Source organism: Chelonia mydas, chromosome 6 (assembly GCF_015237465.2).
Source record: "Chelonia mydas isolate rCheMyd1 chromosome 6, rCheMyd1.pri.v2, whole genome shotgun sequence".
Classification (NCBI taxonomy): domain Eukaryota; kingdom Metazoa; phylum Chordata; order Testudines; family Cheloniidae; genus Chelonia; species Chelonia mydas.
The window spans coordinates 424,621-450,467 of record NC_051246.2 but is presented as its reverse complement, the minus strand read 5'-3'; the positions used below and the strand labels follow the sequence as shown (position 1 = coordinate 450,467).

The 25,847-nt window shown below is 59.8% G+C and overlaps 1 protein-coding gene across 3 annotated transcripts in view; it reads left to right on the top strand.

Annotated features, from left to right (window-relative positions):
- The window catches only part of LOC102935656 (signal-regulatory protein beta-1), a 41,880-nt gene extending 27,788 nt beyond the window's left edge, over nucleotides 1-14,092 (top strand). For all 3 annotated transcript variants that reach the window (XM_043548272.1, XM_043548271.1, XM_037898855.2), the window contains exons 3-7: nucleotides 1,176-1,502; nucleotides 3,772-4,071; nucleotides 9,982-10,281; nucleotides 11,148-11,252; nucleotides 12,892-14,092. In XM_043548272.1, the coding sequence (XP_043404207.1) occupies nucleotides 1,176-1,502; nucleotides 3,772-4,071; nucleotides 9,982-10,281; nucleotides 11,148-11,252; nucleotides 12,892-12,953 (1,094 nt within the window). In that variant the 3' untranslated portion in view covers nucleotides 12,954-14,092. The remainder of the gene's footprint in view (nucleotides 1-1,175; nucleotides 1,503-3,771; nucleotides 4,072-9,981; nucleotides 10,282-11,147; nucleotides 11,253-12,891) is intronic.
- Nucleotides 14,093-25,847: the final 11,755 nt, after the last annotated feature.

The window sequence follows — 25,847 nt, the reverse complement described above, 5'->3', positions numbered from 1 at the left end:
CCCAAAAGTCCAACGACCCAAAAGCCTCTGTCCCTGGTCAGGGCAGCCCCAGAGTTCGAAAGTTTATCTGCTGAGTTTTACCTCCTGTCACGGAGTGTGGGGGAGTCCAGGCCCTGCACCCCTCTTCCTGGGATTCACTGAGACTCTCAGCCAGCCAGTAAAACAGAAGGTTTATTGGACAACAGGAACAAACAGAGCTGTGGGTACAACCAGGACCCCTCAGTCCAGTCCTTCTGGGGGAGCAGGGAGCTCAGACCCCAGCCCTGGGGTTCCCTGCGTTCCTCCACCCAGCCCCAAACTGAAACTAAACCCCCCCAGCAGGCCCCCTCCTGCAGCCTCTGTCCACGTTCCCGGGCAGAGGTGTCACCTCCCCCCCCCGGCTCAGGTGACAGGCTCTCCGGTCTCCCCTCCCCAGGGCACAGTCCCAGGGCAACACTCCCCCCTCCCTGCTGCCTCACATCCTCACACCTCCCAACCTGGGTGGAGATGGGGGGGGAGAAGAGGTAAGGGGCACTTTACATGATCTGAAGCTGACCGCCCCACAGCTCCATAGGGCTCCGCTCCACCAGCCGCCCCACGAAGTGCTTCGCTCGGCTCCGCGTCCCACCAGCAGCTCCCGCCGTCCCATGAACTGCTCCACCACCAGTCCACAAGCCGCTCCAGCCGCAAACTGCTCCGCCCTATGTCTTCACGCTCCCCCACTACTTAACACAAGGCTCAGGGATTCCAGCTCTTATTCTTATGTTTATACGCTGTATCGTCTAACCCGGCTCCGAGCCAGCTCTGCCCCAGCTCTGTGCCCCCAGTGGGGTGAGCCAGGCTCGTGCAGACAGGGCCACGGAGATCGCTCGAGGGGCGTGAACAGGGCCGGAGCGAATGCAAGGAGAAGCCCAGAGCTATCTGCAAAACCTCCCTTTGATGCCTTGTCCTGGCTCTGAGGGAGCCCGTGTGGGACGGGTTGGGAAGGAGAACGAGGGGGGGCAGGTGTCTAGTCACTGATAGACCCAGGGGAGCCAGAGCACAGCCGGCACCTGCCCCAGGTACCCCACCACCCCCTCTTCCCTGTGGGACCAGATCCCCCCACTGGCTCGTCCATCCCCAGGCAGCGACCTCCCCCCGGCACGGCCCAGCCCTGCCCAGAGCCCCAGAGCGTGATTTTCTCTTTCCCTGTGCAGGTTCCCCACTGCGGATAGTCACAGATCCCTCCTCCCAGGCCCTGCTGGGCTCTGGGGCGCTGCTGAAATGTCGGTTTGCCGTCGGGGGGCCAGTCGATCTGCGCTCCCTGCGGGTTCAGTGGTTTCTGTTTGAGGAGACGATCGCGCAGTACGACCAGGGCAGGGGACAATCCCAGCCCGGAGCGAGCATGTCGGAGCAGGAGTTGGAGACGGGGGACGCCTCCCTGTCGCTCTCCAGGGTGACGGTGTCGGATGAGGGGCCGTATCAATGTGTGGTTGGTTACGGTACGGAGCAGCTGCAGGGAGAGACGACCCTCCGTGTGCTCGGTAAGGCAGGAGAAGAGCTCGGACGTTCCCCGGCGGGGGACTCGGGACTGGCTGTTCCCGCGTTGGTCCCACAGTCCCGCAGGTGGGAGGAGGGGGTGGGGTGAGGACCCACAGCCTGCAGGTCCCACCCTGAGCGTCTGTGTGTAGCCACAGCCCTGGGCCAGCAGCTCTGACCCCGCAGCCTGTCAGCAAACCCCAGCCACACTCTGGCTGCCTCCAGACGTGGCCACGTACTTCCAACACGCTCTCCGTCCCCGGTGATCCCCCAGGAGTCTGTGTTCTGCACTGTCCAGCCCTCTCCTGGGCAGCCCCGGCAGCTTAGGGCCGTCGCCCCTCGACAGGGACCGAGCTCCAACAGTCTGCTGCCGCACAGGGCGTTACCCCAGCCATTCCCAACACTGGATTCGTTTTACCAAGATTATTTCACCACAACGAGAGAGATTTTAAGTGAGTACAAGTCTGAGGCACTAAAGTCAGAAATGGCGACAGGAGAAATAAAGATAAAACGTTTTCTGAACGTAACAAACTAGACTTGGTTCAAGGTGAGGTTCTTCCCACGGGTTCCCCGTAACACTGCTGCCCAAATTCCCAGGCCAGGATCTGCTCCCAGCGTCCAGAGGCTGTTTCTTTTGTCTGCTTAGGTCAGACAGAGAGAGCTGGGTCGGGAGCGAGCTTGGGGTGTTTGTGCCCCTCATGCGTATAGTTCAGTCACCCTTTGAGAGGCACTTCCCTGAGGGTCACCCCTGGTTAACGTTCAGTAAAGAAGGTGACGTGTCTGGTGGGGAGGGGGCTGCATGTTGTTTCTTCTCACCTCTGTTTGCAGGTTTCCTTGTCTCCCGTCTTCCCCCCTCTCACTGTCTGAGGACCCTGTTTAGAGCTTATATGTAAATGGAGGTAAACACACGTTCCTTTGTTAAAGACCTGCCTGTCCAGTCCTGTCTCATCGGGGCTACGTGGCTGGAACGTGGCAACCAGCCTTATTCGGGGGGATCCAGAACTTTGCATGTAATGTTGCTACACACAGTTCACCAGGATACTATTGACCACTGAGTTCTTAGTTTCCATATGACCCCTCCCCAGGCATATCCTGGACAAAGATTATTGCGGTGGGTGTGGGGTGTGAACACAAGGGTGCTTTCCGTCACCAATCGGTATTAGAAATCTCAGGAAGTGTTTGGTGTTTGGGCTCTGTCCCATGCTTGTGAGTTGCCGCCTGCATTAATCTCACGTGGAAGCGCTGTGTCCCGTATTGTGATGTGACGCTGGAGCGGGTCCAGCGTGAGCCTCTGTGGCCGCAGGAATCGCCGGAGAGGGACGTTAGTGGGAAGAGCTGCTTTTACACAGACATTGTCATGCCCCTCCCGAAAGAGGAGACCCATCGATACCAGACAGGGCAGGGCTGGATCTCGCAGCTGGAAACTCCTTACACCTGGACTGAGAAACCGTCCACAAAAGGACGAACCACTCTTCCTGTGGTTCTGCTCCCGCCCCGGGAAGATGGGTCATGCACGCAGACTCCTCCCATCAGCGGAGTTTGCAGCTCAGAGCACATGGCCGGAGGGGGATAAAACCCCCCAGACTAAAGGAACTAAGGCCTGGGCTACACTGAAACGTTAGACTGACCCAGCTGTGTCACTCGGGGTGTGAGAAATAATGCCCGGTGCAGACAGCGCTAGGTCGACGGACAAATTCTTCTGTCCACGTAGCGACCGCCTCTAGGGGAGGTGGGTTAATTACAGTGATGGGAGAACCCCTCCTGTCACCATAGGCAGTGTCCACACTACAGAGCAACCGCGGAGCTGCAGGGGGGGGCTCTCGGCGCTGGGCGTGCGGCAGGTCAGACGAGAGGATCATAATGGTCCCTTCTGGCCACAAAATCTATGAATCCTGCCTCCGGAGGTAATTCCTCTAGGGGGAATCCAGCTGCCCAAGAGGTACGTGAAGTGCACCCAGACAGCTGAGTGCCGGGTTCGGCTGGCCGCTCTCTTCCTGCTCCGAATAGACGTGAGCCCGGGAAATTGTACCCCAGCCCCCTCCTGACCTGCCTGGCACTGACACCTTCTGTACCACGCACCCTCAATCACCATGTCTGAAGGGCTTCCTACATCCCACTGGGGTAAAACCTCCCCGGTGACCCGGGGTGTTTCGTGCCCCACAGTACTGAATTGGGTATGTCTGTGTATCTTACACTCAGATTGGCGCATGGGGGTAACCCAAAATATCACTTATTCGTCCGGACACAGCTCAATGACTGTCTCTCTCGTTCCAGCTGCTCCCAGACTCTCCATCCCCCGGCGAGCGGCCGGGAGAGACGCAGCCAGCTCCTTCCCCTGCCACGTGTGGGGATTCTACCCCGGGGACGTCACCGTCACGTGGCTGAGAGACGGGCGGGTTCTGACCGACGTCACCCCGTCTGCCCCCCAGAGGAACCCGGACGGGACCTTCAACCTCACCCTGACCTACACCTTCACCCCCACCGCGAGCGACTCCGGCAGCCTCTTCTCCTGCCGCGTCAGCCACACGGCTCTGGCTCAGCCCCTGCGGGAGGAGTTCGCCCTGGATGTCACAGGTGAGGGGGTGCTGGGCTCCCAGCTGCGTGTTATGGGCTGAAGGGTGCACTCCATTGAGTCTGACATGGGACCCCAGCAGAGACCCAGGATGGTACATTGGGGATGGGGAGTGGGATGCTGGAGCCCCCAGGGCTGAAGGGGCCCAGTACAGTAGTGGCGGGCGGCAGGAGGCCGGAGGAGTGCTCAGGTGTGACTGTGGCTTGATAACAGAAATGCCAGGGCAGCCGTATCCCTCTGATCCCCAGCTCCCGCCCTCCCCCACACTCCGCAGCCCCCAGGCTGGGGAGAGAACAAGATTCTAATTCTGCCTGACAAAATACTGAATCACTGTTGGGACATGGGTACTGTGACACTCTGTACCTTGGGGGAGCATCCTGTAACCCCCATACTCCTCATCTGTATATAATCATGATCCTACATAGAAGGCAGGCCTGGTAAGGTATCAGGGGAAAGGTTATGATCTGCTGAAAGTCATTTCTCTACCCATAGATGTTTATCATTAATGCAGTTATGAGGTTGTGTGGTACGGTTGTCACTGGAACATGCTGTAAGTTGGGGAATCAGCCAGATATGAGCTCCCCCAGAGGCAACAGCAAGGAAGGTAACCAGCGCCCTGGTGGGGTGTCAAACAACCACCAGCAGCCATTGTCCAGCCAGGGAGCTAGGATGCAGTGACTCGCCTGCATGAGGCCACACCAGGGGAATTGCTCAACGCAGCCTGGAGACTCAGCAATGCCCCCAGACATGCCTGGACTTGTGTTTCCCAAGCACATGGACTGAGGGTATAAAACAGACACAGGGGCCCCATGCTGGGCCTTCCTCCTTCCCCCACCTACGCTGCAACCAACAAGGACACTCTGAAGACTCCAACTGAGGGGACTGGCCCAGATTTCAAGGGTGAAATCTGTGTACTAGGAACCGCAATACCCAGTGGGGTGAGAAAAACTGCTTAATCTAGATGTTGCCCCGTCTAATAGGGCTGAGAGTTTAGACTGCGTGCTGATATGTTATTTCCTTTGGTAACTAACTCTGGCTTTTTGCCCTTCACATAATATCACCTAAAATCTGTCTTTTATAGTCAACACGTTTGTTTTACTGTTTATCTTCACCAGGGAGTTTGTATGAAGCGTGTGGCAAATTGCTCAGGTTTTGCAAAGGCTGGTGTAGATCCGCTTTCCATTGCTGAAGTGGGGAACCAGTTAATAAATCTGCATTGCTCATCTTGAGCAGTGCAAGACGGCATATTCCTGAGGTACAGGGCTGGGAGCTGGGGGGATTTGGCTGGTGCCTTTCTCTGCGTGAGTCACGAGTGGCTCTGGGGAGCATTCACGCAGTCTAGCCGGGTGTGGGGCTCCACATGCGGGTGTGCTGAGTGATCACAGCGCCTGGAGGGGTTTGCTGCTGGTCACTAGCAGGGCGTTGTGAGAGGCTGCCCAGGCTGGGGAGAGTTCAGGGGGCACAGAGGTCCCACGGTCCCAGGCTGCGCCCCGGGGATCCCGTCACAGTGGTGCAGCGAGCAGGGTGAAATACACAGCCTGTTGTACTGAGCAAGATTTGCACTTCAAACACTGGTGCAAAGATTTGAAGTGAGGCTTTAAGTGTGGTGGCTAAGGACAGTCAGGAGGAGGCTTCTGGTTTGTTATTTTCTGTTTGCTTATTTCGGGAAAGGGAAGTAGGGACAGAAAAGCAGGAAAATGACTGAAAGCAGTGAAGCGATTGTGAAGTTGGAGCTTTTTAGGCTGCAGGTTGCAGAGAAGGAGAGAGAACATCAGAGACTATTGGAACTGAAAGAACTGGAGATAAAGGAGAAGCGGGAGGAAAGAGAAAGCGAGCAGGAAGAAAGAGAGAGAGAGCGAAAACACCAACTGGGCCTGCTAGAGAAGCAGAACCAGAACCCCCCAACCCCAGCGATTCCCATCACTCCAAAAATCCAGAAATGGGAGCACTTATGTCCTGCATACAGTGAGGAGAAGGATATTGCTGAATCTCTGACCACCTTTGAAAGGCTGTGTGAGGTGCGTGAAATCCCTGGTGCCAAGGGCGTTCCTACCCTGATTGCAGAATTAACCGGTAAAGCTCTGACTCTATTCAATGAAATGCCCATTGAGGATGCTGTAAACTATTGTAAATTTTAAAACACTGTTTTCCAAAGATTTCAGATTCCCCCTGAAAACTATAGAGTTAAATTTAGGAATCTGAAGAGGGAAGTTGGGATGAGTAACGGGGAATATGTAAACAAAAAGAGAGATTTGACGGGAAGGTGGGTGGGGGCAAAGGTGTGACCAGTTGTGAGGCCACGTTGGATCTTCTTGCTCAAGAGCATTTCCTAGGCGTGTGCCAGGCTGAGGTGAAGCAGCGTCTCTGGACAACGATGTAACGTCTGGGGAGGAGCTGGCGTCTCCTGCTGATGCCTTTGAACAGACCCAGGCATCTCTTGAAAACAAACCCCTGACAGAGGGGTCTAAAGCTGGTGGGAAGGGAAGGTCCCATTTTATCCCTAGCAAGGGGCTGGGAGGCTGGGTTCTCACCTCCCCAAAACCATTCCTCTCACCCTCACCCCAAATCTCCTGTAAGAGCAGAAGAGCCCAGAAGGTGCTATCGGGGTGTAATTCCACTGATCCCCTGAGGAATAAACGCGCTGTGCTGGAAGGAAGAAGGCAACCAATAGCCCCCTGTTAGCTCTGCTGCCCTCACCCCAGAGCCCCCAGGCACTTGGAACCGATCGTATCGGTTTTGTGAGATTAGCCTCTGCAGAACCAGACCTGGAGCACATTGAGGTTGTCAGAATTAATGGCAGGGGACGCTTGGGGCAGAGGGATACAGGGGCCCAGACCTCTCTGGTTAAGCAGAGTGTGGTCCCAGAGCCCAGTATGGTGCCTGGCCAAATGGCAGAGATTGTGGGGGTGGGCGAAAGCAGATACCTCATACCACTCGCTAAAATCCATGTGGTTTGGGAAAGTTTGGAAAGTGTTTTGACTGTGTGTGACTAGTCGACCTGCTTCTTCGGAATGATTTTTTCCATGTAGCTCAGGTTAAGGTATTTGCCTGCAGCAGGAGGGAGTGTTATGCCGGGACCCCCGAGGGAAAGGGGAAGGTCTCAGGAACTGCTGAGAGAATGGGAGAGAGTCTCCTTGATCCTTCGGCAGCAGGGGGAAGCCACATGCGTCCAGGTGGGAGGGTGGTTGAGACCAGCTCCTGCCCTGCGGCTGGAGGTAACACCACATCGGGAAGGGAGGGGGTATAATACCTGCCAGGGAGAGAACTGTGCAGGTTGTTAGCTGCCAGCAGGTCGCAGCTGAACCAGAGACAGACCCGGCTCCAGGGAGCAGAGAGAAATGTGGCCAGAGGAGAGCCCAGAGAAGGGACAGGGGATCTCAGAAACCAGGGAGGTGGGTGAGGATTCCTGTGACTCTGTAACACAGGGAAGCAGGGTGCTTCCAAGCATGGGAGGGGCTGAGACTAGCTCCTTTCCCGCAGAAGACAACATGCCCTCAGGCCCAGGGGCAGGAGAGGTGTGGCCAGGGATTAAGGAAACTCTCCCAGTTGTTAGCTGGCACAGTTCTGCAGATGAACAAGGGATAGACCCCTTCCTAGGGAGCACAGAGAAATGTGTCTTAGAGGGGGCCCCCCAGGAGGGAACTGGGGAAGGAATAGTAGGGGTACAGGGATGTCTCCTCACTGGTCACTTGGGAGAGGATGCCCAGGACTGAATGGGTGAGTCAGCATCTGATCAGCCCGTGGCCCAGGGTTTGAGAAGGGACTGTGTGTCCGACCTCCTGGAGGGGAGCAGTCACACCGCTGACTTCTCAGGGACAGAGGAAGGGGTGGCAGAGGGTACCCCGATCCCGGTCCCAGCTTTTCAGGATGCTGTGTCTGATACGTTTTTGGAAAGTAATTCAGGTCACCAGTTGCTGGGGTATCCATTCTCCAGGCTGGTCACCAGGTCACCAGCCGCTGGCGTATCCATTCTCCAGGCCATTTGCTGACCCTCTGTAACCACAAACTCCCTCTCCCACCACCTTGTGTCACGGCGTACCCGGGTGATGCTCGGGAACTGCTCCCTACGAAGCCAGGCAGGACTCTGGGGGAGCCTCCTCTCTGGGAGCAGCCTGTGAGAGTCCAGGGGAAGCCTACATGCCCCCAAAGGGCCCTGCAGCCCAACTCCGCAGTCAGCCGCGACCTCCAGCCAGCGTGTGACACAGGCGGGTTATTGGTTGTCGGGAGCACAGCATGGAACAGAGCTTGTTAGCACGGACATTAGGAGCATTTGGCAAAGTCCGTCTTGGGGGGATCCAGAGCCCAGGGCTGTGGGCTTCCCCCCACACCCCCGAGTCCCACACCAGGAGACTGACCACCTTCCAGCAGCCCAGCCTCCGTCATGCCCAGCTGCCCTGCCTCCGGGCTTTGTCTCTTTCCTGGGCAAACCGGTCACCTGCTCTCTTTGTTCTCCAGCCCCTCCGGCTGGCTCCTTGCAGAGGATGGGCCCAGCCATCAGTTGCCAGGATACAGAGTGTCGGACGTTCTCTGTGCCCAGGCTGCCAGTCGCAGTCACACCTGCCCGCTTGGGGTCTCTGCAGCGATCACACACCCTTCTCCCACCACCTAGATACTTGAGTAACACGCAGGGGAAACTGAGGCACACGCCGCATTCTGACAAAACATTAAGAACACTCCCACTTCATCAGAGGCGTGCACCGCTGACACAAGGAGCGGAGCACGCATCTGCAAAAGCAATGTGATGACTGTGCTAGCTGTACGTGGATGTAATTTAGGTCAAGTTAATTGTATAGTGTAGACTTGCCCTCAGAAAATATCTGACAGCCCTGCAGGCAAGTAACCAAACCGTCCTGTGAGCCACGGAGCCCAGCGAATCTCCGCGGCCCTGTGGGGTTACACCCCCTGTGGAGGCTGGTGTCACCTGGGTTTCCGCTTGCTGTTCCTGTCCCTTGGTCTGTCTGTCCCAGGCCAGGGCAGAGCTGCTGCGTCTCCAAAGGCCAGTTCTTATCCCCGCCTCCTGTCCCCTGGGTCCATTGTCCTCCCGCAGAGCCCTGCTGGGTTCACCCGCTCTGCCTGCTGGTATTGCCCGGGGGCAGGAGTCAGCTGTTCAGTCCTCAGGGCTCCCTTTGTCTTTGTGGACCCACCGGTTTCAGCCAGTCGCGTAATGACCCATTCATTCCCCCACCCCACCCCCCAGTCAGTTATGTGACACAAACACCTCAGGTCTCCTGCTTTCCCCCGGAGCAGCTTTTTACCCAGCTGTGCCCACTGGCTAACAGTGCAAAGTACCCAGGGAAACTGAGGCACGCACTGGACTCATAAATATAGTACAGAAAATTCCCACTTCGGCACAGAGGCACAAACGATCAGAGCTGATTAACTAGGGAATAACCTGACATAGGCCTGGCCAGAGTTCCCCAAAGCTCAGGTCAGATCCACACTCCGGGACGGCAGCTCCTGAGACCTTCACTGAAACTTGGTTCCCACCCTGCTGTCTCCCTGCAGCCGCTTCCTGGCGGGTGCCCCAGGACTTTTCTACAGCAGAATTGCCCATCCCACCCCACGTCCTGCTGGGCTCTGGGGTGCTGCTGCTGGGCAGCCAGCTGCTGTCGGGGGCGAGAGACCTGGAGTATCCAGCAGCTCCCTGGCGTTTGTGGGGCAGAGCCAGCAGCAGGCGGGGAGCAGAGGGGAGCTGTCGATCCCAGACTGATCACTGCAGAGAAGGAGCTACGGGGCAGGAACAGCTCCCTGCCGGTCTCCTACAGGGCAGGATCGGTCGGGGGCTGCACAAACGTGTCCTTGGCCCAGCCAGGCCAACGGGCCTTTCGCTCCTGCAGGATCCCAGGGAGCTCAACCCGACCAGGGCAGTTTGACTCTCGGTGCATCAGATTCCAACTCTCCCTTATTTCCAGCCGCTCTGAGGATCTCCGTCCCCCAGCGATCGGGAACGATCTTTACAGCGAGCTCCTTCCCCTGCCACGTGTGGGGATTCTACCCCCGGGACATCGCCGTCACCTGGCTGAGAGACGGGCGGGTTCGGACTGAATCCACGTATTCTACCCCCGAGGGGAACCCGGACGGGACCTTTCACCTCACCCTGACCTACACCTTCACCCCCATGGCCTGGGACAGAGGCAGCCTCTTCTCCTGCCGCGTCACCCACTCGGCTCTGGCTCAGCCCCTGCAGGAGGAGTTCGCCCTGACTTTCTCATGTAAGCCTCTGTCCAGGGGGAAGGGTTTCCTTGGGGACCCCTCACCTGTGATCAGTCACTGTTCAGGGGAGACTATTCCCTCATCACACTGCAGGAGATGGGGAGATGCTGGAGCCCTCGGGGCTGGTGCAGTGGGGCCAGTATCGGGGGGCTGGGTCCCTCAGGGCTGGGGGTCTGGTACAGGAGGGTCAGTATCTGGGGGCTGGAGCTCTCGGGGCTCTAAGGGGCTGGTACAGTGGGGCCAGTATCGGGGGGCTGGGTCCCTCAGGGCTGGGGGGCTGGTACAGCAGGGTCAGTATCTGGGGGCTGGAGCTCTCAGGGCTCTAAGGGGCTGGTACAGTGGGGCCAGTATCGGGGGGCTGGGTCCCTCAGGGCTGGGGGGCTGGTACAGCAGGGTCAGTATCTGGGGGCTGGAGCCCTCAGCACTACAGGGGGCCAGTGGCAGTAGGAACTTTAGTGGAGTGAAGGGGGATTTTGTCTCCCCTCCCCACTTTTACTGGGGGAGGGGGCTCTGCAGTTACATCACAGCCATGCACACTGCCAGTGGTTGGGGCCCCAGGGGTGGGACCACGCATAGGGGCCAGGTCTCGTGGTGAAGGGGGGTCAGGCCCACCTCAGCCCCCTCCCCACCCCCCAACCCCCCAGGAAGTGGCTGGTGCTGCTGAGAGGGGCTGCGCTTTGAGGTGAGGGAGATTTATCAGCTCCCCCAGCCGGCTCCGCTCTGCTCCTGCCTGAGGCTTGCAGGGTGGGGGGACAGCACGGCCCCCGCCCCCAAATTACTGCCATGTTAAACAGTGCACAGGCCATGCCCCCTCCTGGCGCTGACGCTAGTAACGCGGCCTGACGCTCGCTCTCTCATGGCGCAGGGTTGACAGGTGACATCGTCGTACTTGTCTTTGGGATCCTCCTGCTCGTCGCTTTCCTACTGCTGTTCGCATACCGGGTCTCCCAAGGGAAGACCTACCAGACAGGTAACAGACGTCCATCCCATTGTCACGGGGGGGCTACGTGGCCTCAGAGTTAGCTCAGAGTCTGGGTAGGGTTGAGGTGACAGAGACAAAGCTTGGGGTCACTCCCAGGGGCTATGGGGGGCTGAAGTGGCCTGTCGGGGGCTGGAGTGCCCTGTAAGGTGGGAAACTGAGGCACACGTCCACCCAATTTAGGCTTAATCAATTTTTCACCTTTATAGATTTTCAGACAGAATCGTTATTTTTCGTTTCTGACCATATGATGAGATTACTGGTTCTGTGGATGAAGGGAAAGCAGTGGATGTATTGTTTCTTGACTTTAGCAAAGCTTTTGACACGGTCTCCCACAGCATTCTTGTCAGCAAGTTAAGGAAGTATGGGCTGGATGAATGCACTATAAGGTGGGTAGAAAGCTGGCTAGATTGTCGGGCTCAACGGGTAGTGATCAATGGCTCCATGTCTAGTTGGCAGCCGGTGTCAAGTGGAGTGCCCCAGGGGTCGGTCCTGGGGCCGGTTTTGTTCAATATCTTCATAAATGATCTGGAGGATGGTGTGGATTGCACTCTCAGCAAATTTGCGGATGATACTAAACTGGGAGGAGTGGTAGATACGCTGGAGGGGAGGGATAGGATACAGAAGGACCTAGACAAATTGGAGGATTGGGCCAAAAGAAATCTGATGAGGTTCAATAAGGATAAGTGCAGGGTCCTGCACTTAGGACGGAAGAACCCAATGCACCGCTACAGACTAGGGACCGAATGGCTAGGCAGCAGTTCTGCGGAAAAGGACCTAGGGGTGACAGTGGACGAGAAGCTGGATATGAGTCAGCAGTGTGCCCTTGTTGCCAAGAAGGCCAATGGCATTTTGGGATGTATAAGTAGGGGCATAGCGAGCAGATCGAGGGACGTGATCGTTCCCCTCTATTCGACACTGGTGAGGCCTCATCTGGAGTACTGTGTCCAGTTTTGGGCCCCACACTACAAGAAGGATGTGGATAAATTGGAAAGAGTCCAGCGAAGGGCAACAAAAATGATTAGGGGTCTAGAGCACATGACTTATGAGGAGAGGCTGAGGGAGCTGGGATTGTTTAGTCTGCAGAAGAGAAGAATGAGGGGGGATTTGATAGCTGCTTTCAACTACCTGAAAGGGGGTTCCAAAGAGGATGGCTCTAGACTGTTCTCAATGGTAGCAGATGACAGAACGAGGAGTAATGGTCTCAAGTTGCAATGGGGGAGGTTTAGATTGGATATTAGGAAAAACTTTTTCACTAAGAGGGTGGTGAAACACTGGAATGCGTTACCTAGGGAGGTGGTAGAATCTCCTTCCTTAGAGGTTTTTAAGGTCAGGCTTGACAAAGCCCTGGCTGGGATGATTTAACTGGGACTTGGTCCTGCTTTGAGCAGGGGGTTGGACTAGATGACCTTCTGGGGTCCCTTCCAACCCTGATATTCTATGATTCTATGATTCTATGATTCTATGATATGCATCTGGTAGATAAACTACATCAGACGGAACGGGTAGGGGCCCAAGTACCAAGTGCCGGGGCACTGGGAAGCTCTCCACTGCCTGAAGGTCGTCTCGGTCTCTGGAGGGTGTTCTCCAGTTTATGCCCGTGCTCACTTGTCTTTTTGTTCCTTTTCAGTTATGACGTTCCCCTCTGTTGCTATCCGGACCAGTGATCTGCTAGGTTACTCCAATCCTTGACCCTGGGAGCCAGCCTTAACCTGCTCTGCTGTGAGGACCCCCACTCCTGGGCTGGTCACGCTCAGCCTCTGGCTTGTCAGCTGCTCCTTGGATGGTGCAACCGAATGACGCTAGCCAATATCTCCGGCCCCAGACACAACCCTGGGAACCTCTGTCTTGCAGTGTCCTGTTATGCCCTCTGGACGCTGCCATCTGGGACAAAGTCCTGAGCCTGTATTGGTGGGTCCCGCGCTCCTGGGCGGATTCAGTGGCCTCAGAAACTCGATAAGGCCCCAAGGTGACCTCCCTTTCTCAGTGTAGCGGCCAGCGTCATAGCCTCCGGAGTTACTTTCGTCACCGGGCAGTATGGGAGATGGGAAGGGGGATTAGCCCACAGTCTCTGGTACTCCCTAGAGCTCAGTAGGCGCAATTCGGCCTCCTGCCTGGACCGAGTCCTGCTTCCCTTCTCCAGGGGATCTCTGTAGAGTATGGGGGGGAGTTTGGTCTGTGCTCACATTGCTAAGGCAATTGGTTGGTATATTATTCTCAAGCCTCCCCAGGAAAGGGGGTGAAAGGGCTTGGGGGGATATTTTGGGGTGGGATAGGGCTCCAAGTGGCCTCTCCCTGAATGTTTGTGTAAATCACTTGGTGGTGGCAGCAATGGACCGTCCAAGGACAAGAAGGGATTTGTGTTTTGGGGAAGTTTTTAACCTAAGCTGGTAGCAATAAGCCTAGGGGGTCTTTCATGCAGGTCCCCACATCTGTACCCCAGAGCTCAGAGTGGGGAGGGAACCCTGACAGGGGTGCTGGGTGTTCCCCCGAGGTACAGAGCGTCACACTAGTTACACCTTGACCCAAACTGTCACCGGCTGGTTTTCTCTCTCCAGACTGGGCTAGTCGAAGTCATTACCCTTACATCAGCGGTTGCTTGTACCATTCCACAGACACCACCTGAAACCATCCACATTAAACAAACAAAGCCCAGTCGATAGTTATCCCATTCAGCATCTTTCGGTACCATGCTTCAGTACATATGGAACATCCCAAATTATTCATTGGTGTCACCTTTACTAACTAAGGGGGGAGCATCTTGTAACCCCCTTATTCCTCAGCTGTATATAATTGTGATATTGCATATAAAGCATGATGTGACAAAGTGGGACTGTTCTTAATGTTTCCTCTGAATAGTGTGGGGGTGCCTCAGTTTCCCCTAGGCAGTTCTTAAGTCTCTAGGGGGTGGGGTAAGGGTGTATGATCATTGCAGAGCCCTAGAGGGCAGGTGTGTGCAGGGGTCTGGACACAGACAATGGCCGACACCCTGTTTCCTGGCAACTGATGGCCTGGGCCCTTCCCCCCTGCAAGGTGAGAGCTAAAGGGGTTGGAGAATAAAGGAATCCGGTGACCTCCTGGCCCGGGAAAGGGACAAAGCCCAGGGGAGGAGGGGCTGGAGGGAGTTTCAGTTTGGGGCTGGCTGGGACATGGAGTGAAGGGCAGACGGGGTTGTCTGGCTCACTGCCCCCAAAATGGACCCAGCTGAGGGGTCCTGTTCTCTGCACCTACAAGCTCTGTGTTAGACCATGTTCCTGTCGTCTAATAAACCTTCTGTTTCCCCGCTGGCTGAGAGTCCCGTCTGACTGCAGAGTTGGGGGGCAGGACCCTCTGGCTTCCCCAGGACCCCGCCTGGGCGGACTCGTTGTGGGAAGTGCAGGAAGGGGCAGAGGATGCTGAAGGCTCCGAGGTCAGACCCAGGAAGGTGGAGCCGGGTGAGCTGTGTGTCCTGCAGACAGGCTGCTCCCAGAGAGGAGACTTCCCCAGAGTCCTGCCTGGCTTCGTGGGAAGCAGTTCCAGAGCATCGCCCAGGGACTCCGTGACAATGTGAGGTATCAGGGGAAAGGTTATGATCTGCTGAAAGTCATTTCTCTAACCATAGATGTTTATCATTAATGCAGTTATGAGATTGTGTGGTACGGTTGTCACTAAAACATACTGTAAGTTGGGGAATCAGCCAGATATTAGCTCCCCCAGAGGCAACAGCAAGGAAAGTCACCAGCATCCAGGCTGGGTGTCAATCAACCCATCAGCAGCCATTGTCCAGCAAGGGAGCTACAATGCAATGACTCACCTGCATGAGGCCACACCAGGGGAATTGCTCAACCTGGCCTGGAGACTCAGCAATGCCCCCAGACATGCCTGGACTTGTGTTTCCCAAGCACATGGACTGAGGGTATAAAACAGACACAGGGCCCCATGCTGGGCCTTCCTCCTTCCCCCACCTACGCTGCAACCAACAAGGACACTCTGAAGACTCCAACTGAGGGGACTGGCCCAGATTTCAAGGGTGAAATCTGTGTACTAGGAACCGCAATATCCAGTGGGGTGAGAAAAACTGCTTAATCTAGATGTTGGGCAGTCTAATCGGGTTGAGAGCGTAGGCTGCGTGCTGATATTTTATTTTATTTTGGTAACGAACTCTGACTTTTTGCCTCTCACTTAATATCACTTAAAATCTATCTTTTGTAGTCAAAAAAATTGTTTAACGGTTTATCCTTACCAGTGAGTTCGTACAAAGTGTGTGGCAAACCTCCTCAGGTTTGCAAAGTCTGGTGTAGATCCCCTTTCCATTGATGAAGTGGGGAACCAATTAATAAACTTGCACTGATCATCTTGAGGAGTGCAAGACGGTATATTCCTGAGGTACAGTGCTGGGATCTGGGGGGATTTGGCTGGTTCCTCACTGTGTGATTCAGGAGTGGCTCTGGGAGCATTCATGCAATCCAGCCGAGTGTGGGGATCCACATGCGTTTGTGCTGAGTGATCACAGCGCCTGGCGGGGTTTGCTGATGGTCACTAGCAGGGCATTGTGAGAGACAGCCCAGGCTGGAGAGAGTTCGGGGGCACAGCGGTCCCACAGTCCTGGGCTGCACCCCGGGGATCCCGTCACTTACCCCAGGAGCTGTGTACAACAGACACCTCTCCGAGACAGCACTACGCAATGGGAACTGTCTGACCCAGGTCACAGCAAAAGAGCTTTCCAGCAAGTGGGGAGAAGATAGAAAAGGGGGAAATGACATCATGGGTCACCCTCCCTCTCTCTACAACACCACACCTGGAAACCCCTGAGGGGCAAGGATTGAATGGGGGGAATTGATGGTCCCAGGCTAAAGGGATTTCTAGTCTGTGTATGAAAACCTGGGAAACCCAAGCTGCAAAGCAAAGGTAGCTTGTGCCTTAAGAATCTGCCAGCCTGTTTATCACTCAGGGTGAGAATTTACTAATTTATATCCTACCCCTCTAGTGTGTTCAGCTCAGTTTGCAGTTTTATTTATTTGCTAGATAATCTGCTTTGAGCTGTTTGCTACCACTTATAATCACTTCAAATCTATCCTTTTGTAGTTAATACACTTATTTTATGTTTTAAGCCACGCCAGTGTGCGTTTGACTAAGGTGTCTGGGGAAAATCTCAGCTTGGTTACCGCAAGTGTGAATGGTTCTCGTCCCATTGAGGGTGAGGCGGACTGGGTGTTAAACCCATGTACTGGCCAGATTTGACCAGGGCAGGTTGGTCCTGCTCTGGGGTCCTAGGCTGGGAGGCTGCGTGTGGCTGCAGCTGGGTGTGTCCCGACCTGTGTGAATGCTGGTGAAAGTGCGGCTGGGGGGCTTTGCAGCTCGTCACAGCAGCACAGTGTGAGAGGGAGCCCAGGCTGGTGGTCAGGGGGCTCTGTGGTACCCCAGTTCCAGGTCGCTCCCCTGGGGAAAACTCATCACCGTGGGAAAAGGTTATTTACTCTCTGCAGAGATCCAGCGGTAAAGATGTGATTGATGCCAGCTGGCTGGGGCCTGGGCCCCCATGTCCATGGAGAGTCTGAGAAGACAATGACCACACCATTTACCTGGACATTTGGTACCTAGCAACTAATGACCACGGATGGCCCAGCTCAGTGCAGGAAGCCAGCCAGGTTTGACGAGCTGGAGAACAAAGGACTGAGGAGGGGCGGGCATGGGGGGGGTAGTTAATTGTGGGCTGCTGGAAGATGGAGACTCTCCTGAACTGGGACAAAGGAGGGGTCAGGGGGCTCTGGGCTGACCAAGATGGACCCTGCTGTAACTTTCTGTTCTCTGCCCTATGCTGTGTTCCTGTCGTCTAATAAACCTTCTGTTTTACCGGTGGCTGAGAGTCACGTCTGACTGCAGAGTTGGGGGGTGCAGGACCCCCTGGCTTCCCCAGGAGCCCGCCTGGGCGGACTCGCTGTGGGAAGCGCACGGAGGGGCAGAGGATGCTGAAGGCTCCGAGGTCAGACCCAGGAAGGTCGAAGCTGTGGAAGCTTCTTGCCCTGGTGACAGTCTGCTCAGAGAGAGGAGGCTCCCCCAGAGTCCTGACTGGCTTCGTAGGGAGCAGTTCCAGAGCATCGCCCGGGGACTCCGTGACAACTGGTGCCAGCGGTGGGATGTACTGCACCCCGTGGACAGAGCATCCTGCATTAAATGACTGGGGAGCGGTAAAACGAAGGGGGATTCGCGAGAGACAGGCGTGCTGAAGGCTCCGAGAGGTGCGGTTCCAGGAGGTGGAGGGGCTTATCCCCTGAGAAAGAGTGGACCCCCAAGAAGGGCTGTCACACTGTAGGGGGTTCCCCTCACGGACCGTACGGGGCCAAAAATGAGTCCGTGACACAGGACAAAGGGGGCTGCCAGTCATGAGAAAACCCCTCGTTAACACCTGAGATGGCTGCTGGATCTAACAAAGACTGTACCGGGGAAAGGATTGGGCTCAGACAAGGAAGGAGTCTAGTCTATGAAAGAAGCTTATTGGAACATCTCTGAGGGTGAGATTTATCTGTAATCAGTTTCTTAATGTATTAGGCTTAGACTTGAGTGTTTTGTTTATTTTGCTTTGTGACTTACTTTGTTCTGGCTGTTATTACTTGAAACCACTTCAATCCTACTTGTTATAATTTTTTAATACCTGGGGGAGCAAACAGCTCTGCATCTCTCTCTATCAGTGATATAGAGGGCGGACAATTTCTGAGTTTACCCTGTATAAGCTTTATACAGAGTAAAACGGATTGATTTGGGGTTTGGGTCCTATTGGGAGCTGGGTGTCTGGGTGCTGGAGACAGGTGACCTGCTGAGTGGTTTTCCGTGAAGTCTGCAGCTTTGGGGGCACGGTTCAGACCCTGGATCTGTGTTTGCAGCAGACTGGCATGTCTGGCTCAACAAGGCAGGGTTCTGGAGTCCCAAGCTGGCAGGGAAAACGGGCTCAGAGGTCATTTCGGCATGTCAGGTGACAGTCCCAAGGGGGGCTCTGTGACGGAACCCGTCACAGGGTGACCCCACGGAGACTCCCACGTTCTCCCTGACCTGTTCTGTCCACGCCCCCTGTCTGTCAAGCCCCCTCCCAGCCAGGTAAGGGGCAGCAGCTCCCCCCACAGTGGGCACAGGGGGCCGTCGCTCTCTGAGGGCTCCTGCAGACGCCACTGCCTGGGGCAGGGTGCAAAGGCGGGGGGTGCAGCCCCTGGGTTTGGTGGAGAGGTAGAGGTGCATTCGGGGAGCTCCCTCCCCAGTCCCTGGGGAGCAGACAGGGTGTCCCCTGAGGCCTGGTGCAGCCAGCCTGGCCCGGGACCCCCACAGTCAAGGGGACATGTGGGTAACCAGAGACACCCCCGTCTCCGTGGGGTGTGCAGCATTTCCTCCCTCTTGCGCTGCCAGGCTAAGCACATGCTGGCTGCCTGGGCACCGCCGAGGTATGTGTTGGCTACAGGGCGACGGTACGTCCCGGTTTGGCCAGGACAGTCCCTTTCGTAAGCCTTGTCTCCGTTGTCCTGACTTTTGGCAGAAGGAGGCAGTTGTCCCGTTTGCTCTGGCCGACTTGCTCAGTTGGGACAAATGCCCAGTTTTGTCAAAAAAGTGGGGTACGGAGGAACACGGGGGGGGCGAGCGGCGATGCCAGCCCTGCGTGGGGGGAGGGGAGATGGCTCCGGCTAGCCCCACGCGGTGCCCCGTTTTCCCTTTGGGTCACCCTAGCTACGGCCCATCATAGTGGGCAACTACTCGGCCGTGCTCCGGCCTGCACGGGGCGTCCTCGCCTCTGCTCACCACGGCACCGCGGCCCGGCACCTCCTTCCCTAGCAGGTGGAGGGGCCCGGTGCCACCGGGGGGTTCTGGGGCAGGCAGACCCGGCGCGGGCTTCAGCGCAGCCCGAAACCTGCCCACCCTGGCAGGGGGCCACCCCGGAACAGGGCCCAGTGGGGAGTCGGGGGACGTGGGGGGGTGAAGCCCCAGCGCAAAGTGGCTGTGGGGAGAAGACTTGGACCCAGTCCCTGCACCCCCCAGGGTCCGGAGCCACCGGGGATAAGGACACGCGGCCGGCAGCAGGGCACAGGGTGCGTGACGAGCGTTTTATTCCTTATCCGTGCGCTGCAGCTGGCACCGCACTGGGCAGGGATCACACAGCGCACAGCCCCCTCCCGACACGCCGAACAACAGCCCCCATGGACGCCCCCACCCCGCTGTCCCCGCCCAGCTCGCTACCCGGGGTCTCCCAGCGGCTCAGCCAGCAGGGCAGGGACACAGACCCCCCCATGGGCGCCCAGCCGTCAGTCCCTGTACCCAGCCGGCCTCCCCCTCTGACATCCGGCCCCCGGCGTCCCCAGCGGCTCAAGTCACCGCAGAGCCCCACAGGGCAGACGGGGCCTGTGTCCCCCTGTGCGTGCGGGATCCCGGCCCCCCGGAGTGGCGGTCACGCCCTGCAGACACGAAGCCGTTGCCAGGAGGTGGGTGTCCCCGTCCGTCCCCGGGGATCCCAGCCCCGTGGCCGCGGGAGCTGTGCCCGGGGACGCTGCAAGCCCAGCAGGCGCTGGGCGGACGACCGGCCCCCGACCCCCGGGCTCATGCCTGCGCCGTCCGGTTGGCGCTCGCAGCCTCTGCCCGGGGCGGGCGCTCCTCGGCCTCCGGGCTGCCCAGACACCTCTTCACCTCGCAGCCAGCTGGGCCAGGTGCCCCTGCAGCTCGCTGGCCGAGCGGACGCAGCCCCCGATCGCCTCCTCCAGCTGCCGCAGCCGTGGGGCGCCCCCGCCTAGGGGGCAGGCGTCGGGGGGCGCCGACGGGTCTGCAACAACAGCACGGCACCGCGTCAGGGTCGCTGTGAGGTCCCGGCCCCACGGCAGCCTGCCCCACTCCAGCCATGGCCTCAGCCACGGGCAGGGGCGCTGGCAAGGCGGGTGCGGACATTATGAGTAGTGGGGCAGGTGGGACCTCCCCAGCAGGGGGCGCTGTGGGGGCAGGAGAACGGGCCGCGCGGGCAGGTCAGTGCCCCCCAGCAGGGGGAGCTGTGGGGGCAGGAGAATGGGCCGTTCGGGCAGGTCGGTGCCCCCCCAGCAGGGGGCGCAATGTGGGGGCAGGAGAACGGGTCGTGCGGGCGGGTCGGTGCCCCCAGCAGGGGGCGCCATGGGGGCAGGAGAACGGGTCGTGCGGGCGGGTCGGTGCCCCCCAGCAGCGGGCACATGGGGGGGGCCGGAGTGCCGGCCGTGCGGGCGGGTCGGTGCCACCCAGCAGGGGGCGCTCTGTGGGGGCAGGAGAACGGGCCGCGTGGGCGGGTCGGTGCCCCCAGCAGGGGGCGCTGTGTGGGGGCAGGAGAACGGGCCGTGTGGGCGGGTCGGTGCCCCCCAGCAGGGAGCGCTGTGTGGGGGCAGGAGAACGGGCCGCGTGGGGGGGTCGGTGCTCCCAGCAGGGGGCGCCGTGGGGAAAGGAGAACGGGCCGTGCGGGCGGGTCGGTGCCCCCCAGCAGGGGGCGTTGTGTGGGGGCAGGAGAACGGGCCATGCGGGCGGGTCGGTGCCCCCCAGCAGGGGGCGCTGTGTGGGGGCAGGAGAACGGGCCGTGCGGGCGGGTCGGTGCCCCCAGCAGGGGGCGCCGTGGGGGCAGGAGAACAGGCCGTGTGGGCGGGTCAGTGCCCCCCAGCAGGGGGCGCCGTGGGGGCAGGAGAACGGGCCGTGCGGGTCGGTGCCCCCCAGCAGGGGGCGCTGTGTGGGGGCAGGAGCACTGGCCATGCGGGCAGGTCGGTGCCCCCAGCAGGGGGCGCTGTGCCCAGTTTCCCCCCCGCCCCGGGCTCACCTGCCACGCGCAGGGTGAGGCTGCCCTGGGCCTGGTCGGCGGGCAGAGGACGCAGCAGGTCCAGGCCCGGCTGTCGCTGGGGGTGACGCCCTGCAGCACCAGCGAGGGGTTCCCGCTCCTCCCCTCGTCCTCGGCCAGGCTCCAGCACCGTGCGCCCCTCGTGCCCTGTCACGGAGTCCCCGGGCGATGCTCTGGAACTGCTCCCCATGAAGCCAGTCAGGACTCTGGGGCAGTCGCCTTCCTGTGAGCAGCCTGTTTGCAGGACACACAGCTCACCCGGCTTCCCCCTTCCTGGGTCTGACCGCGGAGCATTCAGCCTCCTCTGCCCCTCCGTGCGCTTCCCACAGCGAGTCCGCTCATGCGGGGCTCCTGGAGAAGCCAGAGGGTCCTGCCCCCCAACTCCGCAGTCAGACGGGACTCTCAGCCAGCCGGGGAAACAGAAGGTTTATTAGACGACAGGAACATGGTCTAACACAGAGCTTGTAGGTGCAGAGAACAGGACCCCTCAGCTGGGTCCATTTTGGGGGGCAGTGAGCCAGACAACCACGTCTGCCCTTCACTCCATGTCCCCAGCCAGCCCCAAACTGAAAGTCCCTCCAGCCCCTCCTCCTCTGGGCTTTGTTCCTTTCCCGGGCCAGGAGGTCACCGGATTCCTTTGTTCTCCAATCCTTTAGCTCTCACCTTGCAGGGGGGAATTGCCCAGGCCATCAGTGGCCAGGAAACAGGGTGTCGGCCATTCTCTGTGTCCAGACCCCTGCACACACCTGCCCTCTAGGTCTCTGCAATGATCATACACCCTTACTCCACCCCCTAGATACTTAAGAACTTCATAGGGGAACTGAGTCACCCCCACACTATTCAGAGGAAACATTAAGAACAGTCCCACTTCGTCACATGCCCCCATGGCACCTGCAGCTGCTCCGGGTCCAGGGGCGGGTCGCCGGCCCCGAAGAGGCCCTCCAGCACCACGCGCTGCCCGGGGAGCGCCCGCCCCGGCAAGGGGCCCACGGACACCTGCAGCCAGGCCACTGCTGGGAGAGGGGCAGGGTCACCCCCCGCCGGGGCTGGTCTGCCGGGGGCCCGCCCGCCGCACCACCAGCCGGGGGTCCGTTCTCCCCCAGCATCCTCTGGGATGGGGGGGTGCCCCCTTCATTCCCAGCATCCTCTGGGGCGGGGGGTGCCCCGTTCACTCCCAGCATCCTCTGGGGCGGGGGGGTGCCCCGTTCATTCCCAGCATCCTCTGGGGTGGGGGTGCCCCTTCACTCCCAGCATCCTCTGGGGCGGGGGGTGCCCCGTTCACTCCCAGGATCCTCTGGGGCAGGAGGTGCCCCGTTCACTCCCAGGATCCTCTGGGGCGGGGGGTGCCCCGTTCACTCCCAGCATCCTCTGGGGCGGGAGGGTGCCCCATTCATTCCCAGCATCCTCTGGGGCGGGGGGCGCCCCGTTCACACCCAGCATCCTCTGGGGCGGGGGGTGCCCCGTTCACTCCCAGCATCCTCTGGGGCGGGAGGGTGCCCCATTCATTCCCAGCATCCTCTGGGGCGGGGGGCGCCCCGTTCACACCCAGCATCCTCTGGGGCGGGGGGTGCCCCGTTCACTCCCAGCATCCTCTGGGGCGGGAGGGTGCCCCATTCATTCCCAGCATCCTCTGGGGCGGGGGGCGCCCCGTTCACACCCAGCATCCTCTGGGGCGGGGGGCGCCCCGTTCACACCCAGCATCCTCTGGGGCAGGGGGGTGCCCCGTTCACTCCCAGCATCCTCTGAGGCCGGGGGTGCCCCATTCACTCCCAGCGTCCTCTGGGGCGTGGGGGTGCCCCATTCACTCCCAGCATCCTCTGGGGCAGGGGGTGGCCCCATTTACTACCAACATCTTCTGGGGCAGGGGGGTGCCCCGTTCACTCCCAGCATCCTCTGGGGCAGGGGGGTGCCCCGTTCACTCCCAGCATCCTCTGGGGCGGGGGTGCCCTGTTCACTCCCAGGATCCTCTGGGGCCGGGGGTGCCCCGTTCACTCCCAGGATCCTCTGGGGCGGGGGGTGCCCCTTTCACACCCAGCATCCTCTGGGGCAGGAGGGGTGGTCCATTCATTCCCAGCATCCTCTGGGGCGGGGGGTGCCCCGCTCACTCCCAGCATCCTCTGAGGCAGGAGGGTGCCCCATTCACTCCCAGCATCCTCTGGGGCAGGAGGGTGCCCCGTTCACTCCCAGCATCCTCTGGGGTGGTGTCTGCCCCGTTCACTCCCAGCATCCTCTGGGGCGGGAGGGCACCCCGTTTGACTCCCAGCATCCTCTGGGGCGGGGGGACCCCTCCTGGGGTGGAGTTGCCCCTGCTCCCTGCAGGACACTTCCCACTGCCCCCACAGCTTTGGATGGGCCTTGAATCTCCCCAGGCAGGGCCGTTCTCCAGCCACCTGGCCCTGCCCCCCAGCTCTGTTGGGGTCCCCACACCCTGCCCTGGAGTGATGAGGGGAACTGCTTGGTCCTTCCGCTTTGGGGAAGCAGGGGCAGCTTTCATCTCCCCCTTGAGCTGGCTCCCGCCCCCCTCGCCCTCCTGCCTGTCTTGGGCAGATCCAGGGGGAACCCCCCAGGGTAGCAAGGGGCCAGCCTCAGGGAGATCCCAGGGCAGTGGGGGGCCCTGTCTCGGGGAGGTCACGGGAACCCCCAGGGCAATGAGGGGCCAGTCTCAGGGAGATCCAGGGGCAGTGGGGGGCCCTGTCTTGGGGAGGTCACAGGGGAACCCCAGGGGCAGTGGGAGGCCAGTCTCGAGGAGATCCAGGACAGCAAGGGGCCCTGTCTCGGGGAGGTCACAGGGGAATCCCAGGGCAGCGATGGGCCAGTATTGGGGAGGCCACAGGGGAACCCCAGGGCAGCGAGGGGTCAGTGTCGGGGAGACCCAGGGGCAGCGAGGGGCCACTCTCAGGGGGACCTCGGGGCAGCAAGGGGCCCTGTCTCGGGGAGGTCTCAGGGACACCCCAGGGCAGCGAGGGGCCAGTCTCGGGGAGACCCCGGGGGACCTGCGGCGGGACTGGCCCCGTACTCACCAGCTGCCGTGCAGCACAGGGCCAGCACGGCCCCGCGCAGACACATCTCCGGGGGTGCATGCATGGGGCAGGGTCCCGATAAGCCCCGAACGTGGCCAGCAGCCCCCTGATTGGCTGGGACATCCCGTCCCGTCCCCCCAGGCACGCCGGTGCCGTCTGCCTGGATTGTTTTTATCCTGGGCAGCCGGTGGCCTCGTGGGGCCAGGACCCAAGTACCCCCAGGACACCTGTGTCCCCTTCCCATGGCACCCATGTCGGACTATCCCAGCCAGGCATGGGGTGCGGTTCCCTGCCCCAGGCCTGCTCTGTGTCGGGGTGGGGACCCCAGCCTGGGGGTGGTTCACCCCTCCCGGCTCTGGGCTCCGCTCCCCTCGGATTATAGTCGCCCCTTCCCGGGGGCAGGGCTGGCCGAGCCCAGCCAGGCCTCAGTCAAAGCCCTGGACACGGGACACCCTCTCCTCCCTCCAGGGCAGCGTCCCATCAGGGAGAGGGGCCGGACCCTGCACCCCCTGGGATGGGGCAGCCCCCGTTCCCCTCCCGGGGGGCCTGTCCCACCCCCCAGACACAGAGAGTGTGGGGCCGGGATGGGGGCTCAGGGGCGGGGTTCACCCCCCAACCCCCACATCACGGACGAGGACACGGACCGTGCATCACCACGGGCTTTATTCAGACAACAGCTCACAACCTGCATCCCGGTGCGGCCCAATGGGACCACCCTAAAGCTGAACCCCCTTTCCCCCAATGCACAGCCCCCCACAGCATCCCCCCCAGTGCACAGCCGCCCCCCCCCAGCGTCCCCCAATGCACAGCCCCCGACTGGGTCGCCTTGCTGAGGGGCCCCACTATGTCCACGGCCACCTTCTGGAAGGGCTCCTCAATGGTGGGCAAAGGTCTCAGTGGGGCTTGACACTTACCCGGCCTTCCCCCCCCCGGCAGGAGTCACAGGAGCTGCCGGGCTGCTGGACAGCGTCAAAGACCCCGGGCCGGTCAAAGTTCTTCCCGGTGCACCGGATGCCCTGATGCCCCGCAAGGGGGATACCGTGGGCCACGTACAGCAGTCTGCCGCGGTACCTCTGGGGACTGCCTCCTGGCTTCCCACGGTTCACTTTTCCTGGAACCAGCCCATTCCCGGGACAGGAATCCCTTCTCCCCCTGGAATCTCTCCCGGCAGTCCTCCCGCTGGGATCCTGCACCGCTGTGGCCAGCCAGGGCCCTCACCTTCTCCAAGGAGGGATCCTCCTGCAACTCCGTCTGGAATTCAGCGGCTGGGTTTGAGGATACAGCCCTGGCTGGCGGTGCCTCAGTGCCCCACCTTGGGGCGGAGGCTCCGGCCCGGCCCAGTCAAGCCCTGCCCTCGGTGCTTCAGTTCCCCCCTTCGGGATGTCCTGCATCCCTCTCTTGCTCTGGCTCCGGGTAAGGACCAGGGCGCTCCGAGTGCCCTCCAGCCAGTGCTGCAAGTCATTAGCCACGAGCACCTTGGTAGGCAGGTGATTGTGCACCCCGACCTCTTTGGGTCCCTCCTTAGCCCCCCCATTTCAGGTGTATCCTCGCTGCCAGCACCTTGACGGGGGCCCCGAACGCTCCCCTCAGGGTCATGTGGGCATCGGGCACTAGCTGGTCTGGGCCCACCGCCTCGGACCGTGCCAGCGTCACCTCCCCACCCATGTCCCAGAACCCGGGACGCTCCTTCCCCCCACCTCCATGGGGATGAGGTGGCGATCGTCCTCCGGGGCCCGTCCCAGGCTCACCCAGAGGACGGAGTACGGGCACTCC